At 47.6% G+C, this 18,472-nt stretch overlaps 1 protein-coding gene across 5 annotated transcripts; it reads right to left on the bottom strand.

The window, feature by feature from the left end:
- Positions 1–397: 397 nt before the first annotated feature.
- LOC138748438 (insulin-like growth factor II) lies at positions 398–11,189 on the bottom strand. 5 transcript variants are annotated; one of them, XM_069908651.1, is made up of 5 exons: positions 11,021–11,189; positions 7,748–7,895; positions 4,395–4,555; positions 2,077–2,187; positions 398–900 (listed from the first exon to the last, which is right to left on the bottom strand). In XM_069908651.1, exons 1-5 carry the CDS (start codon positions 11,093–11,095, stop codon positions 787–789), a joined length of 609 nt encoding a protein of 202 aa, XP_069764752.1. In that variant the 5' UTR covers positions 11,096–11,189; the 3' UTR covers positions 398–786. The 5 variants fall into 5 exon arrangements, 3 of the variants coding, with proteins under 3 accessions (XP_069764752.1, XP_069764751.1, XP_069764753.1); XM_069908650.1 differs by having other exon boundaries at positions 7,670–7,895; positions 11,021–11,186; XR_011348035.1 differs by lacking the exon at positions 2,077–2,187 and adding an exon at positions 2,452–2,692 and having other exon boundaries at positions 810–900; positions 11,021–11,185.
- Positions 11,190–18,472: the final 7,283 nt, after the last annotated feature.

Genomic DNA, 18,472 nt, shown 5'->3' with positions numbered 1-18,472 from the left:
TCTAATTCACCACGAGGTTCGTGATGTCATTGCAAGGCTTGGCAAACTTTTACAGAGGTGTGGTGGAAGGTGTGCTGACCGGCTGCATCACGGTGCGGTATGGGGGCCTCCCCCCACCCGAGAAAAAAATATCCTGCAAAAGGCGAACACAGCCCTGGACATGGCAGGCAGAACACTCCCCGCTATTGAGAATATCGGAGATCGGCTGCCGTCAGAGAGCAGCAGCAGCAGCGATTATCGAGGGTCCACCTCGCCCAGCACGCGCACTCTCTGTTCTTGCTGCTGCCATCAGGAAAGAGGTGCAGGTGCCACAAGACTCGCACCACCAGGTTTAGGAACAGCTGCTCCCCCTCCACCATCAGACTCCTCAGCCACAAACTCAATCAAGAGATTCAAATAAGGATCCATATTTATGTCATTTTTTTTACAGTATGTACATCACATTTGCATAGTTTGTTTACAGTTTACAGTTACCGGTAATAAGAAAGTCTTCCTATTTGCCGAAATGACATGGGATTATATTATTCTCCTTGTTCAATTTAAGGTAGTCCATCGAGCCCACTTTTCTAAGGTTCAGTTAGCTAATTTTTGTCCTGATATCTCCTCTAAATGTGGTAAATACATAAATGAGGAAGGCACTTTGTATTATGTGTTTTCGCCATATCCTTCTCGCTTTAATTTCCGGCAAGGAATAGTTCGCACCTTATCATCAGTTCTTGATATTGACTTGATCCCTAGCCCTTCCGTTGCTATTTTCGGCGTGAATGGGATCTGACGCTGACTGTTTCACAATCCTGTGCCGTGGCTTTTGCTTCCCTCATCGCTGAAGGGCCGGTTTTTGCGGGAGATGGGAAGGTGCCGCCCCTCCCACTCGGTGGTTGTCGGACTCGATGGGAATGTCTGTCTCCAGAGAGAAAAAAAAATTAGGTGTTCCCCTCCTGCAATGGATCTTAATGTTCTTTCCCTTTGGGGTTCCTTTCTCAATTACTTCTGAAATGTGTAAAATTAATCATCTCTGCTTTTCTTTCCCCATGACCCTATAGTTATTATTATCGGTAGTGGACTCCTTAACGTGGCCAGCAGCCTCATTGAGTGGGGTTGATCCTTAGTTCAGGGATATATGGGTTTTTAATTTTTCCATTTAATAACACGGGTTCATATGAACCTTGTTCATGATTACTTGTAACTCAATATTGAAACTATATTGAATATATTGAAACTAATAAAAAGACTGAAAAAGAAAGTAATTCTGCCTGGCCCACATGAACAGTGCCAGCAATCAGGTCCAAGGTTCAAATCCCATGATGTCTGCAAGAAGTGTCTGCGTGGGGTTTCCTCCCACCCTTCAAAAACGGACAGGGGTGTAGGTTAATGGGGTGTAAACTGGACTCGTAGGGGCGAGTTGGCTTGTTAATGGGCTGCAGGCCTAAATTTAATTTTAAAAAAAGAATCTCAGGGTTGTATGTGATGTCATGAATGTTCTCTGACAATAAATGCAAATTTTATTTTGTTGAAACCCAAAAGTAAGCTTTCAGGGTTGGTTTACCAGAAGCCAAACTTGAGCCTCTGAATGACACCCCCCCAACCCCCAACCCTGCTCATTTTTCGGACAGAGAGAGAATAGAGAGAGTGCAGAGGATATTTTCGAGAATGTTGCTGGAGTTTCAGGGTTTGAGTTACAGGGAAAGGTTGAGGAGGCTGGGACTTAATTCCCTGGTGCATAGAAGGTTGAGGGGTGATTTGACAGAGTATTCAAAATTATGAGGGAAAGATAGAATTCAATGTGGACAGGCTTTTTCCACTGAGAGTGGGGAAGATTCATACAAAAGGGCATGGATTGGGAAAAGTTTAGGGGATTTCTTCATGCAGAGAGTGGAGGGGGTGTGGAATGAACTTCCGGCAAAGGTGGTAGAAGTGAGATCGGTTAATATTCAAGGAAAGGGTGGATATATGGACGGGAGAGGTGTGGAGGGTTATGGGCCGAATGCGGGTCAGTGGGACTAGGAGGGAGATGATGTTCGGCATGGACTAGTATAGCCAAACTGGCCTTTTTCTGTGCTGTAAATGGCTACACACCTGTTGGATCCGTGCCAACATTGAGCCAGTAGATCCGTGATGGGGCCTGACTTCCTCATTCCTTCCTCTGCCCTCTGAAGAGCCTGGGCCCAGGCCTTTTACCCAGCTGACCTGTTCCATAGGGAGAGAGCCCCGTGAACAGTCAATGCCCAGTGGGCCCAGCAAAGGCATCACCTGGTGCCAGGGACTGAGGGAGAGCCTCGGCCGTTCTCCCAACTCTCCACCCCACGTTTAAAGCAGTCGGCCCCCGGGAGCTGAAGGATTTCCTGGCTGAACTGAGGGAGATACTGCTTCCTCCAAACTCGGTGCTCCCCATGCATCGACTCTCTGCTGTCCATTGGCCAAAGATCAAAGGTCACCTTCATCGGTTCCTACCCTGTCGCTGGGCCCAGAAGCTTGCTGCCCTGTGGAAGGTGGGGAGACGAGGCAATGATCAATCCTGCCCCGGCATTGGGGAGGGTACTGCGCCATGACGTGCTGCCCTCTCTCTGCCAATCACGGCTCCTGGATCTGGCTGGTGGATGCAGGGCCGGCCTTCAGCTAATGGTTCTCTACGAGCACTCCCAGCGCCTGGCGTGTCTGCCTGTTCAGCAGCGAGGGACCGTTTCCCTACGATCTGTCCGGCAAAGGAAGAAACATTGGTCAGTGGTGGGGGTCGAACACTGGGTTGGCCCATGGCAGGGGGCAGCACTGTTGAAAGGTGGCGGATGTCTCACCATTGGCAATAATGGGCTGTCTGGAGAATCTGCAATCTTCCCACAAGAAACAGGAGCAAGAGTCGGCCATTTGGCTCATCGAGCCTGCTCTGCCATTTAATGAGATCACAGCTGATCTGATGATCGGCACATCTCCAACTCCCGGCCTTTTCCCCATAATCCCTTAATGCCCTGACTATGTGGAAAGCTATCCAATCTTAATGTAGACATACAGCATGGTAACAAGTCCTTCGGCCCATGAGCCCGTACCATCCAATTACAGCCAATTGAACTACCACCCCTGTAGGTTTTGAACAGTGGGAAGAAACCGGAGCACCCAAAGGAAAACCCATGCAGCCACAGGGAGAACGTACCAACTCCTTACAGACAGCACGGGACTTGAACTCTGGCCTGGTCTGATCACAGGTGCTGTAAATGCATCGCGCTAACTGCTACGCCAACAGCGCCGCATTTGTCTTAGATATAGTTGCGGAGGTCGCCTCCACTGCTTCAATGGGCGGCAAATTCCACAGATTCCTCACCCTCTGGGAAAAGCAGTTCCTCTTCATCTCCGTCCTAGATCCACTACCCTTGAATCTTGAGGCTGTGTCCCCTGGTTATGATCTCCCCACCAATGGGAACAGGTGGAGGAGCCACAGATGCACCTTATTGGCCCTTCGGCCCATTTCACCTAAGCTGGCTCCATTTGCCTGTGACCCTATCCACACACCTGCCCAATTATCTTTGAAAGTTGCAACTGGGCTCACCTTTACCACACATTCCACACACCCATCACCTGGATACTATCACCCCATAAGATATAGAAGCCATATTAGGCCACTCGAGTCTGCCTCACCTTTCCATCGTGAGCTGATCCATCCTCCCACTCAGGCCCACTCCTCTGCCTTCTCCCCATTACTTCAGACACCCTAACTATTCAGATACCTATCAATCTCTGCCTTAAATACCCCCAACAATATGCCGTCCGCAGCCGCCCATGGTAGCAAATTCCAGAGGATCACTGCTCTCTGGCCGAAGAAATTCCTTGGCCACATCCAAGAGCCGGCAAATGTTCCTACTATGTTGATTTTTAAAAAACATTTTTAAATTTAAAATTTAAATTTAGACAGCCCTTGAGACCATGCTGCCCAATTACACCCAATGGACCAACAACTGCGGAATGTTTTGAGGGGTGAGAGGAAACCAGATCGCCCAGGGAGAATGTACAAACTCCTTACAGACAGCACTGAATTTGAACCCAGGTCGCTGGGGCTGTAATAGCGTTGCGCTAAGTGCTATGCTGACCGTGAGGCCCATTTTCGTCCCATCATTCCAAGAATTATTCCTGTGAATAAAGATCCATTTAAATCTTTCCCCCTCTCAACTTAAACTTTTTTACCCCGGGGTCAAACACTATTCCCATTCCCCTTAAATGAGTGTTGATGGAAGTATGTGATGTGTCCTCTGCCCAGACGCTCTGGTTAAACTCAGGGATGAGTTCATGCTTGATTACAGCTAGTTCTTGGTCAGAGTGGTTCAGACCCGCGCTGAGTCATTTGACAGGACAAGTCAGGGAGGAGGACAGCAGGACGGTGCGGGAAGAGGAGGCAGTGGGTGGCTTACCCGTTGCAACAGCAGACCACGGAGGGATGGGGGTGGTGTGGATCCGGCCGCCTCTTGTGGGTCTGCGCAGTAGGTCTCCAGGATCAGGAGGTCGCAGCTGTGGAAGCAACATTCCTCCACGATGCCTCGATTCTGCTGACTCCGGTGGGTGACCTTGCTGACTGGTAATGGGGAATTGGAAGAGTTAAAGAGAAGCGAATGGCCAATCACCCAGCCAGCTCACGAGTATTTCATAAAGAAGTATGAAGTAAAAACACAGTGCTGCAGAAACTCAGCGTCCTTTATGTAGCAAAGATAAAGACACATCACCAACATATGGAGCTTGAGCCCTTCATCAAGGTATGGACAAAATGTAGACAGGCACCCTACAGGGGAGGGGCAGGGGGAGGAGCACAGTCCTATGAGCAGGAGGTCATAGGTGGACAAGGGAGGGAGGGCACATCAGCAAACAGGGGGAGGGGAGGACTGCTCTGTGAATGGAGAGGGAAGGGGGTGAACTGGAGGAAAGAGGACAGAGTGATGGGGAAGGGAGGGAGAAAGGGGAGTGGGCTAGCAGAAAATTGGAGGTCGATGTTAATGGCACTTGGTTGGAGAGGGCCTGGATGTGCCCTCTGGAGGTCCCTGGACCTCCTATGTACACTGCGAGACCGGCTGAGGCCCTCCAGCATTTCTGCATTTTTGCTCTCAAACGTTTTGGGTCTGACAAAGGGCTCAGGCCTGAAACATCGACTGCATTTTTGATCTCCTATGGCCGTTGCGTCACCTGCTGAGTTGCTTCAGCACTCTTGTGTACTGCACTAGACCCAGCACCTGCAGATTTTCTTGTTTACTGCCCTGTTCTCCATTCTTGGATAGACAGCAAAAACCCCTGTTATCCAGAATTCAACCAACCGGCAGCCTCAAGCCACCAGTAAAAAATATGGTGGCCATTAGTTCACCATCAGGCAACATGCAATCTCAAGCAACCGGAATATCAACTTAGTTGGCATCTACCAATCCCCCATAGGTGCTGGATGCCAAGGGGTTTTACTGTAATCATTTTAAAAAATAATATATAAAATGAGGTTGTGGCAAAAATAAAATCTCAGCACATTTTCCTATCAGAAAAAAATGTGTCGGTGGTCTGGCAAGGCCTCAAGCTTGCCAGCCAACTGTCCTACCAGTGGTCCATGGATTGGTTCAAGGTGCTCCATGGTGTGAAGGAACGCTTGAGGTGGCCCGTGGAGGAACAAAGAATTTAGACGTACAACACAGTAATGAGCCATTTCGGCCCACGAGCCCGTGCCACCCAATTCACACCCAATTAACCTACACCGCCCCCCCCCGGGTACGTTTTGAGGGTGGGAGGAAACAGGAGCCCCCTCCCTGGGAAAACCCATGCAGACACGGGGAGAACGGACAAGTTCCTTCCAGACAGCATGGGATTCCAACCCTGATCGCTGGTGCTGGAAAGATGTTGCACCAACCACCCCAGGATGAGGAACAACTGGAATAGACCATATGGTCAGACAGTGGACAATGGGTTAACGTGGTGAAGAGAGAAAGGGAGGAAGTTGTATAAACAGGAGGGTGAATTACAGACGTTCATTTCTATAAAAGGGTATCTTCCCAGCCATTGAAGATTCTTATGTTTACATCATACAGCTCAGTGATTGGCCTGAATTGCTGCCAATCCTCTGTTGTTTAGTTTTCCGTGGAATGAAATGTCCTGTAAGGTATGAGTGAAGGCATGTAAACATGACCTGTCATACTGACACCTGGTTAAGTACATCTGGTCAGAACTTTCAGTCTCACATCACAGAGTGTAAATATAACCCAGCAAGGGCAAATACAAAACAAAAGTCGAACCTCCCCCTCGGTTCCCAGTCCAATATTTAACTCTTTCAAGCAATGCTGGTGAATCAAATCGATCAGCTGCATTGCCTCAGAGCAAGCGTGGTCTCACCAGAATGGTCATGACTTGAGAGAAGCTGCAGATAGGTCACCAAGGCAGAACATGCGAGGTCAGAGACGGGTGAGGGATTGGGTGGGGGGGGGGAATAGTACAGCAGAGAAGCGGGCCCTTCAGCCCCTTCACATCCTTGCCGGCCCTTTGCCTATCCTTGCGAATCCTGTCGGCCCGCTATAGGACTGCCTCCATCCAAACCTCATGCGGATGAAGGGACGTTGGAGGGGCTCAGCAGGCCGGGATGCATCAGTGGTGAGAAATTGGCACTCAACCTTGTGGGTCAGGACTTTTTTCAATAAAAAGGTCCCGACCTGAAACGTTGACTGACTAATTTCCCCCCCCATCCACCCCACCCCCCCCCATGAACCCTGACATTGATGTGGCCTTCCCAGCTGGGAATCCCACCAGCTTCTCTTCATTCACTTAAACTTCCAACATCAGGAGTCATTGTGTCCTCCCCTCTCTGCATTGCCCACTTAAAATGTAGTGACAGTCTCTGACTGCAGCACCACCAGATATCGACTACTCCCTGGAGCAGAAAAACACACACCGCAGATCCCTTCAATGGTTCACCATAAACCTTTGGCCTCTTGTTTCTGACACCCCAACCATGGAAGGAAGAACAAATAACGGCCCATTCTGTTGAGGTGGACCTGCAAGTTGCTTCAACGCAAGCACGAATATACAGCTGGAAAAGGAAACGTTATCCACTTTGCAAAGTGAGAGAGCTTGCTTATAGCAAGAAGCACCACAGCTACCTCACCACAAGCCCCATGACTTACAATTTACCTTAGTTATACATTTTTAAAAATTCCCAGGTTGCTGACTGTTTCCATACAAACATGCACACCACCCGCAAAGGTATCTAAGGATTCGTTAGCTCATCTCACACCACCTCTCACACCTCCCCAGTAGTCAATGCACCCAATCCCCAACACACTAGTAGTCTATACAGCCAATCCCCAGCACCCTAGTAATCAATCAACCCAATCCCCATCACCCCTGTAGTCTGCACCCAATCCCCAGATGGTACCTATTAGGTTCATGGCTAATAAACCTAAATCCATGTAACCTTCATGTTAAGACTACAGAATTCCACTCATCTAGTAACCCCATTTGAAGCTGAGCAGAACTGATCTCGGCCTCTCAAACCAGCTGTCCTCCAAACCCTCTTAATTACCACCTTTCCATATAAATCTGCCCCTGTCAATCTGTCCATTCCCTCCTACCATCTCTGCATCTTAACACGTTCCACCCCTGACTTCCAATGAAGCTACTCGCAATGGGAACTCCGATTCAGCCTTGGTGGATGTTACTTTTGACTCACCTGCTCGTACCGGCATTCCTCTCCGAATGGTTGCAGGCGTCATGTTGTAATAATTAAAGAGAAATTGGGGTTTCTCACCAATGTAAAAGCCCCTGTTAGAGCAGATGAATTGCAGGGTATCCACGAGCTCTATGCCACATAGTGTCTCCACTGTCCTTGAGTCTGAACACCCTATGCAAGCAGCGAAGACCAGCAAGACACACAATGACTTTTTAGGACAAGCTGCCTGAGAAAAGAAAATGGTGAATTGCCTCAAACCATTCTGGTTGAACATCAGTGTCATCATTTCCCAAATCACACTCTCATTCCCTTAAATCTTCTGTTCCTTTTGGCTTTTAAGCCCCAACTATTTTCACCCCCAACCTAATCCCAGACAAAATGCACACAAACATAACATTCCTAACTCTGGACCCTTATCCTGTCTTCTTCCATGTCCCACCAATGCAGCATATAGTGCCTCACAGCCTAATAGACAATGCTCCAAGTTTTAGGACCCAAGCAGTCCATGCACCCAATCCCCAACACCCAAGTAGTCCATGCACCCTATCCCAAACAACATAGTAGTCCTTGCACCCAATCCCCAGCACCCTAGTAGTCAATACACCCAATCCCCAGCACGCTACTAGTTAATGCACCCAATCCCCAGCACTCTGGTAGTCCATGCGCCCAATCCCAAGCAGCCTAGTAGTCAATACCATCTGGCCCCAGAACTCAGCATCCTAATATCCCTAATACTTTGATGGACTATTACAGCAGGGTGTCCATGCGCTTCTGAACCCTATCGTAAGGACTTTGTCGAATGATTAAAGCACAAGACGTTACCTATTTGGTTCACGGCTAATGAACCTAAATCCACGTAACATTCATGCTGATGTGCTGGAATGCCATTCACCTAGCAACCCCATTTGGAGTTGAGCAGAACTGATCTCAGCCTCCCAAACCAGCCGTCCTCCAAACCCTCCACCCCCCATTACCAAGAGTGTGCACTCCCTCAGCAACATCTTTTAAACACACAGTCACTTTGCCTTAACTTTCCAGTATAACCGTATCTGACCGCAAACAAAATTGGACTAATATAACCGCGACTTTTCCCCTTTAGCACGTATGATATTGTTTTGTCACTCAGGCAGAAGGTTAAACATTTGCCCTGTTCCCAGTGTCTGCTCCAGTCCTAAGGCAGTGCTACGCTATTGGAGATGCCGATTTCAGACAAGAAGTTAAACTGGTGTCCATTTGAAAATTGGTTGCCTCTTATAATCCCGAGGTAAGGAATATTGGTGACCTGGCTAAAATAAGATTAGAGATTAGACTAAACTGTTAAATCCATCTTCCTAGGGCTTAATGGCTGAGGGTCCCACACAGGCTGCAACCTGCTGGAGAATTAGGCACCGGAACTGGGATGCGAGAGGGCGCTGAGGGTGAGAGGGGCTTCGGGCACTGAAGATTTCCTGATGGTGCCGGAGGTTTGGATCTGGAGCTCGGGGGGGCCGATGGGTTGAACAGGAGTCTGTGTGGCTGCAGAGGCCGCGGGAGATGCTGGGGGCACATCCATGGACACTCAGTGACTCTGAAGGGACTCTCTTTTGCTTCTCTTTCTCTCTGACTGTCAGGGTGAGTCTAATGGCGACACTTTGCCTGCCTTACGTCTGGCAGAAGGCAATTTCATGCAATACATAACATGTTTTGTACTATGACATGGCAATATTGAATCCTGGAATCTTTACGTGCACATACAACACAGTAACAGGCCAATTCAGCCCATGAGTCCATGCTGCCCAATTTACACCCTGTTAAACTACACCCCCAGTGAAGGGTGGGAAGAAACCGGAGCCCCACCCCGGGGAAAACCCACACAGACATGGGGAGAATGCACAAACTCGTTACAGACAGCACGGGATTCGAACCCCGGTCGATCCCAAATCACAGCGACATTGCGCTAACCGCTACACCAACCGTCCCGCCTTTAATTTCGGCAGAAATCCATAGAGTCAGTGGGGATATGGGGTTTTACCAACATCTGAATGATCTGAATGATGTTACGTTGTGTGAAGAGGCAGATTTCTCAGGAGCATCAGTCTGATGTGGGTGGGGTGAGCAGCAACAGTGAGAGGTAAAGAATGGCCAGTGTTTCTGGTCTGAACCCCTCATTGAGACCAGCCCTGATGAAGGGCTCTGACCAGAGACGGTTCTTTACCTCCTACCGATTCTGCTGAGTTCTGGCCGTGGACCAGCGAGGGGCTCTGCGTCTGAAGGACACACAGGTGGTGGGGCTGCTGGTGACAGGAGACAAGCGGCCCACGTAGGCTGCGGGCTGCTGGTGACAGCGGTCAAAGGACTTGCTCCAGGCAGCTGGAGACCGGCTGAAGTGGGGGGGGGGTACCAGGTCCCGGAACCAGGATGTGAGAGGGTGCTGGAGGCTTCCTGATTGTGTCGGAAGTTTGGATCTGGAACGAATATTAGAGGGGGCATTAACATGTAGTGGGGGGGGGGGCCTCATTCATTGGTGGACAGGACCTACCTGTCGTTAATACCATCCACTCCACTGATGTAGGAGGACGAGGGCACTCCTTTTATTGCATCAAGCATCACTAGACGCTACTGACGTTTGATGCATGCTCGTGACCCGGCTGGGAGGGTGGGTGGAGAGTCGCTGGCATACATCAACCTAGACGCTAGTGACGTGGGAGGGATTGGGGTGGGGCTGACAGTCAGTGAAGGCTGCGGACCGTATTGGGGGGGACACAGCACCTCATGGGGGGGCGCAATGCCTCTCCTCTGCACTGATCCCGTGGAGCTCGGTCTGCTGATGGTTCGGACAGAAGGCTGTGTGGCTGCAGAGGCAGTGGGAACTCTGGAGGTGAAGCCATGGACATTCAGTGACCATGGGGTGGAGTGGGGGGAAGACTCTCTTTCTCTGCCTGAGGCCACCAGGCAATTTCTGCTGATGGTGAATCTTTCTCTGCCCTTTCAAAAGACAAATCATAATCACATATTCTTCTTTAGTACATGACAATAAAATAATCTTTAATCTTGAATCCTCCAGCAGGGCTCCCGATTCCAGCTTCCTCTCATGTCCCTCTCTGGATTTTTAGAAATTGTATAAATGCTTGAAGTTTGCAGGGATTTGGGGAAGGAGAGGAGGAGAGGGACTAATGGCATAACACTTTCACTGAGCGAGGACAGGCAAAATGGGCCGAATGACCTCCCTTCTACTAAAGGATTCAATAAACTGCACAAACACTGGGAGGTGCTGTGTAAAAGTATTTGCTTTGTTGCAAAGATTCAAAAACGTATAAATCACTGCAGTGAAGGTGTAACATTGCCAAGTTATTTTGAAACATTCTGATTTACCTTGGTAGGGTTCATCTGTGCAAGGGGAGAGTCCTGAGAGCTCCCAATGGATCTGCGTGCGCGGCACTTTCCCATTACAGCTTACTGAAGTCGGTTGTAACAAGGGAGAGCTTCACAGTGCAGTCAGATCACAATGACACAGTCGATGACTGCAGCCAAGGTTATCAGAGCTGACAAGGGGGACTTTGTTCTGCTGTGTGCGCGCGTGGGCGGGAGTGTGTTTATGTGTGTGTGAGATTGTGAGTGGATGTGTGATTGTGTGTTTGAGAGTGTATATTTGCATATGTGTGATCGAGAGTGTGTGTGTGTGTGTGTGTGTGTGCATGTGTGCGTGCACACGTATGCTCACGTGGATCTGTATATGTGGTATTTGTATGTGTTGTATTTGTATGTGTGTGAGTGCGCCTGTGTTTATTTGTGCATGTGTGTGTGCATATGTGTTTGAGAGAGTGTGCGTGTGTGTAAGTGAATGAGAGAGTGTGTGTATGATAGAGTGTGACAGAGGAAGAATGCATGACACAGGCTGTGTGGGTGTTTGTGTGGGAGCCATATGTGTGAGTGTGTGTGTGAATGTGTGCGTCTGTATGTGTGAGTGTGTTTGTGTGTGGGGGAGAATGTGTGTGTTCATTTGTGTGCATGTGAGAGAGTGTGTGCGAATGCATTTTTGTGTGGGTATGCTTGTGTGTGCATGTCTGCTTATGTGTGTGGATGTGAGTGTGTGTGTGTGCGTGCATGCGGGCGTGCGTGCATGTGCGTGTGTGTGTGTGTGTATGTGTGTGTGTGTGTGTGTGTGTGTGTGTGTGTGTGTGTGTGTGTGTGTGTGTGTGTGTGAGAGAGAGAGAGTGAGCTCTCAGTATTTTCAGAAGGGAGGGTGAGCAGCCAGATGTCGTGGTCCATGTAGGGACCAATGACGTGGGTAGGAAGGGTGAGGAGGTCCTGCAGGGAGAGTTTAGGGCAGGGGTGTCAAACTCAAATTCACAGAAGGCCAAAATTAAAAACTTGGACTAAGTCGTGGGCCAAACTAAATATTTATTGAAAATTTTCAACAACATCTGCACGTTTTCTCTTCTTTCACCATATGTAATGTTAAACTTTTTCTTATTAAAATAAATGTTTAATAATAGTTTTGGTTAAACTCTTTCCAGAAGAAGCATTAACAAATGAGAAATAAAATATTCAATAAATAATATTTCTCTATAGCCTTTAAGCTCCTTTTAAATGTATTTTTTTCACAAGCCAACAAGTCAAAAAAATAACAACTTGCTTCAATGAAAATCCAATCTTTCAACTATGAACAGTCCAAAGTTAACCAAAGAAAATATGAATCCAAGCTTAGCTTGCTACACTGTGATTTACTCGGATGCACCTGGGTCTAAACCAGATACTTGGCATCTCTTCTTAGATGCAAGTTCATCAAACTCTGGGATCAGAGTCTGCCTCCCACCTGTCTTGAAAGGTCCTGTTTTCTGTCTTTCGTTTGGCCATTTTTCGTATGGGGTTTATTACATGTGAGTTAGGCGACAGGTCACAGATGATAATGAAAGTAAAGAGAGGAGGTGGGGGCGATTAGCGGGCTGGCGGGCCGGCGCCAACGCATTTGCAAAGCATTCTGGGATTTGTAGTATTAGCTGTGCATGCGCTATACTTGCGCGGGGGCCAGCAGGCCAGCTCTAATACATATTTGATATGATCTTGTGGGCCAAATATAATTATATCACGGGCCAGATTTGGCCCGTGGGCCTGAGTTTGACATGTGTGGTTTAGGGAGTTAAGTGCAAAGTTGAAGGACAGGACCTCCAGGGTTGTGATCTCGTGCCATGTGCTGGTGAGGCTAGAGATAGGAAGTTAATGCAGTTAAATACATGGCTAAAGGGAAGGTGCAGGTGGGAGGGCTTCATGTTTCTGGACAATTGGGCTCTGTTCTAGGGAAGGTAGGACCTGTTCTGATGAGACGCTTTGTACCTGGGGACTAACATCCTTGCAGGTAGGTTTGTTAATATTGCTCCAGGGGTGGGGGTTTAAACTAGATTGGCAGGGGGATGGGAACCAGAGTGTTAGAGTAGATAGTGAAGTGGAGGAAGATAAAGGTTGTGAGAGGACTGCATGCATAGACAGAAATCAGAGGAATATACATGATAGAAATGTTCTCAGGTGTATTTATTTCAATGCAGGGAGTATTGTCGGAAAGGCAGATGAGCTAAGGGCGTGGATTGGCACATGGGATTACGACATTATTGCTATTAGTGAAACTTGGTTGCAGGAGGGGCAGGACTGACAGCTCAATGTTCCGGGGTTCCGTGGTTCTAGATGTGATAGAGGGGGAGGAGTGGCATTGCTAGTCAGGGAAAATATCACAGCTGTACTTAGACAGGGCAGCCCAGAGGGCTCATCTACAGAGGCCATATGGGTGGATCGGAGGAACAAGAAAGGTGTGACCACACTGATAGGGGTGTATTATAGAACGCCCAATAGACAGAGAGAATTGGATGAGCAAATCTGCAGAGAGATAGCAGACCGCTGTAAGAAATAGAAAGTTGTGGTAGTAGGAGATTTTAACTTTCCACATACTGACTGAGAGTCCCATACTGTAAAAGGGATGGATGGAGTTTGTCAAATCTGTTCAGGAAAGTTTTTTAAATCAATATATAGAGGTACCAACGAGAGAGGATGCAATACTTGATCTCCTATTAGGGAACCAGACTGGTCAGGTGACAGGAGTGTAGGCAAACGTTTTAAGTCCAGTGACCATAATGTCATTAGTTTCAAGTTAATTATGGAGAAGGATAGGTCTGGACCTCAGGATGAGATTCTAAATTGGAGAAAGGCCAATTTTGTGGAAACGAGAAAAGATCTAGGAAGAGTGAATTGGGATAAGTTGTTTTCAGTTGAAGACGTGTTCAGTAAGTGGAAAGCCTTCAAAGGTGAAATTTTGAGAGGGCAGAGTTTGCATGTTCCTGTCAGGTTTAAAGGTACCGAGGGATTCTTGGTTTTCAAGGGATATTGGTGATCTGGTTAAGAGGAAGAGGGAGGTGTACAGCAGATATAGACAACAAGGAGCAAACGAGGTCCTAGAAGAGTATAGAAAATGTAAGAAAACACTTAAGAAGGAAATCAAGAAGGCAAAAAGAAGACTCGAGGTTGATTTGGCAGATAATGTGAAGGTAAACTTTAAGGAGTTTACTCTAGAAGTATGTTAAGAGTAAAAGGATAGTAAGGGATAAAATTGGGTCCCTAGAAGATCAGAGTGGTCATCTATGTGTGGAGCCTAACAAGGTGATCTTAAAGTTTTTTTTTGCATCAGTATTTACTCAGGAAACTGACCTAGTGCACAAGGAAGGAAGGAAAACAAACAGGTCATGGAACCCATAGAGATTAAAGAAGAGGTGGTGCTTGCTGCCTTCAGCAAATAAAGGGAGATAAATCCCCCGGGCCTGACATGATATTCCCTCTAACCTTGAGAGAGGTGAGTGTCGAAATTGCAGGGACCCTGGCAGAAATATTTAAAATGTGCTTAGCCACAGGTGAGGTGCCAGAGGATTGGAGGGGAGCCCATGTTGTTACATTGTTTAAAAAAAGGCTCCAAAGGTAAACTAGGAAATTACAGGCCGGTGAGCCTGATGTCGGTTATAGGTAAATTATTGGAGGGTTTTTTGAGAGATCAGATAGATAAGTACTTGAACAGTCCAGGGATGATTAAGTATAGTCAGCATGGCTTTGTAGGTCGTGTTTAATGAATCTTATAATGTTTTTGGAGGAGGTTACCAAAAAAGTAGATGAAGGAAAGGCTGTGGATATTGTACACATGGACATTATTCAGGCCTTTGACAAGGTCCCACATGGGAGGTTAGTTCAGAAGGTTCAGACACTAGGTATCCATGGAGAGGTTGTAAAATGGATTCAAAATTGGCTGAATGGGAGAAGACAGAGAGTGGTAGTGGATGATGGCTTCTCAGATTGGAGGCCTGTGGATTAGTGGTGGGCCTCAGGGATCAGTGCTGGGACCATTGTTGTTTGTTGTCTCTTTCGGTGATCTGGATGATAATGTGGAAAATTGGATCAGGATGTTTGCTGATGACATTAAGTTTGGAGGCGTCGTGGACAGTGATGAAGGCTTTCAAAGCTTGCAGAGGGATCTGGACCAACTGGGAGAATGGGCCAGAAAATGGAACTTAATGCAGACAAGTGTGAGGCGCTGCATTTTGGAAGGACAAACCAAGGAAGGGCATACACAGTAAATGGTTGGGCACTGAGGAGTGCAGAGGAACAAAGGAATCTGGAAATACAGATATATAATTCCCTGAAAGTGGCGTCACAGGTAGACAGGGTCGTAAAGAGAGCTTTTGGCATCATAAATCAAAGTATTGAGTACAGGAGTTGGGATACTACGGTGAGATTGGATAAGACATTGGTGAGGCCAAATTTGGAACATTATGTGCAGTTCTGGTCACCGAACTACAGGAAGGATATCAATAAGATTGAAAGAGTGCAGAGAAGATTTACTGGGATGTTGCCTGGACTTCAGGAGTTGAGTTACAGGGAAAGATTAAACAGGTTGGGACTTTAATCCTTGGAGCGTAGAAGAATGAGGGGAGATTTGATAAGATTTACAAAATTCTAAGGTTTAGAATTCTGTGAGTGGGCTCTTTTCACTTAGATTAGATTATAAGAGGACATGGCTGTAGGGTGAAAGGGGGAAGGTTTAGGGGGAACATTTTAACTCAGAGAATGGTAGGAGTGTGGAGCAAGCTGCCACCTGATGTGGGCTCACTCAAGTTTTAAAAATAAATTGGATAGATACATGGATGGGAGAGGTCTGGAAGGTTATGGAATGGGGGAAAGTCAGTGGACCTAACGGTACAGACTAGAAGCGATGAATGACTGTTTTCTGAGCTGTAGTGCTCTATGGTTCTAAGGCTTGGGCTCACCATAGAGTGTGATGGTGAGAAAAAGCAGGGCTGAAGAAGTAACAAGTCCTGGACACAGTTTATTAACAAACAATTATCTTTATTTACACGCAGGGGAATTTCCCACAGGGAACACACTCACATGTAGAGACAAAGCAACTGCTCATTACTCCCGACAGATCACTGCTTAATCACGATTCCCACAGTTAAACAGATAAATTGCTACTAATTTCATTCCCACGGTTAACGTATAGGTCACTGTTAATCGTGGTTCCCATGTTAACGCACAGATCACTGCTTATTGAGGTTCCCACGGCCCCACACAAGGACAAAACAAAGTGTACCTGCCACCTCTCGCTAGCTAGCAGGTTGTGAGTGAGGAAACAAGTGTGGCTGCAAGGACTCTGAACACAGTTTTGATGGGGAAAGATTTTATTCACGGAATGGTAACAGGGACTTCAGTCAAGCCTTTGACAAGATCCCACAGAAGGTTCACACACACTTTACAGCAGCCTTGGGAAATAGCAGACAATTAATAAAGGCCTGGAGCAAAGCAGGGTGGTCCCAAGCCGGCAAAGAGAGAGAACAAAGAACACATAGCACCTTTATAGTGCTGGAGGTTCCAGGCCAGGTCATTAGCAGGGATAAATGGCTCGGAGACAGGAGGGTTAATCCAATTGCAACAGCCAATGCCCCAAGGCCAAGTACAGGCAGGCTGGAGAGTACAGTCCAAGTAATTTACATATGGCCAACAGCAAGGTGTGCACTAATGGGTGGGGTGGAAACAAACCTTGATTGGCATCTGGTGTGTCCTCTGACTAGGTAGGAGGCAGTGCTGTCACATGACAGCCACAACCCTTCCCAATTCAACGGTACATCTGGTGACAATCTACAACAGTCTCTGTTGCCACAAATAGCCCCCCCACCTTTCCCGGCATACACCTCACAACTGGTTCGCCAGTGTCGTCCTTGGCCCGCAACCTGGATCGGACCCCTCAACAGTTGGTCTTCCTGCATCACCCATGGTCCACACCTGGGAGTGGACCTCAGGGATGTCTCGAGGCAACAGAGAGAGAGAGAGATGTTTCATGCGGTGGGCTTTATGCTGCAGCAGGCTGGAGGGGCTGGCTCAGGTATGCCCCAATGAGGCAAGATGCCTGAGAGAGCTAATCATAAGGTGTGCCTCACCTGTGCAGGCTAACCTTGATTGACATGGGGGGGGGGGTGGGAAATGACTTTAAACCTGCCTGGTCAGCTGACCCTCCAGGAGCAAGCACAAGGATTATCCTTTGTTTGCGCAGTTTCCTGCCCGACCTGTTGGATAATCCTCTGAATAACACTGTTCCCCTCCAATTTCTCTCTTTTTTTAAAAGACCTACCTTCCAGCCCACGACCCTTGGTCGCCCAATTACATCCAGAGCCCCGGAGCACCCACAGGCGTGGGGAAAGCGTCCAAGCTCCTTATAGACAGTGCCGGATTTGAACCCGGGTCGCTGTGACGGCGCTGCTTGAACCTAGCAACCCCACTTTGAACAGTGGCTTCCAAGACAGCCCTGCACCCATTGACCCATCGTCCGCCTTTTACTTCCTCTGGATGCTGCTTGTGACCTGCTGAGCTTCTCCAGCACCCATTTAGAGTGAAGACACCTTCACTCTTCAGCTGAGGGAGAGAACCCACAACATTGCTGCGCTCCCATCAGCCTGACACTGGAGAATCAAATCTGGTTATTTGCCACAAGATATCCAAAGAAGGGTTCTTCTCCAAACAAAGTTGTTTTGGTGTTCAATAAATATTTTAGATTTATTGTTAGGGTACGCACATGACATCTCATACAACCATATACTCATATAACAATTTACAGTATGGAAATATGCCATCTCGGCCCTTCTAGTCTGCACCGATTTACGTGATACTCCACTAAGTTCTACCTACCCACTCCCATGCCCATAACCCTCCAATCCCCTCACATCCATGTACTCATCTAACCTCCTCTTAAATGACAGAATTGACCCTGTCGCAACTAGTTCTTCCAGACGATCATTCCACTCAGTCACCACTCTCTGAGTGAAGAAGCTTCCTTTTATGTTACCGCTAAAGTTCTGCCCCCTAACCCTTAACTTATGACCCCCCGTTCAGGGGAAAGAGCCTATTTACATCCACTCTATCTATTCCCTTCATAATTTTAAATACCTCTATCAAATCCCCTCTCAACTTTCTACACTCCAACGAATAAAGTCCCAGTCGACTCAATCTTTCTCCGTATTCAAGATATTGCAATCCAGACAGCATTTTTGTAAACCTTCTCTGGACCCTTTCTACCTTATTTATATCCTTCCTATAATTTGGAGACCAGAACTGCACACAATTCTCCAAACTTGGCCTCACCAAAGCCTTAAACAGTCTCAACATCACCTCCCAGTTCCTATATTCTATGCTGATTTATGAAGGCCAGCATACCAAAAGCCTTCTTCACCACTCTATCTACATGGGAATCTACCTTCAAGGAACCCTGAACCGTTATTCAAAGATCCCTCTGTTCCTCAGCAT

Source organism: Narcine bancroftii, chromosome 13 (genome assembly GCF_036971445.1).
Source record: "Narcine bancroftii isolate sNarBan1 chromosome 13, sNarBan1.hap1, whole genome shotgun sequence".
Lineage (NCBI taxonomy): Eukaryota > Metazoa > Chordata > Chondrichthyes > Torpediniformes > Narcinidae > Narcine > Narcine bancroftii.
The sequence above is the reverse complement of the archived record's forward strand: the minus strand, read 5'-3'. Positions and strand labels throughout refer to the sequence as shown.

Bases quoted from the DNA above. Each gene is read 5' to 3' on its own strand.
- LOC138748438 (XM_069908650.1), bottom strand. From the start codon at position 11,095: ATGGGAAAGTGCCGCGCACGCAGATCCATTGGGAGCTCTCAGGACTCT. The intron at 7,896-11,020 runs GTAAATCAGAAT...TTCTTTTCTCAG, and splicing joins CACAGATGAACCCTACCAAG to GCAGCTTGTCCTAAAAAGTC. The intron at 2,188-4,394 runs GTAAGCCACCCA...CCTATGGAACAG, and splicing joins GTGGTCTGCTGTTGCAACGG to GTCAGCTGGGTAAAAGGCCT.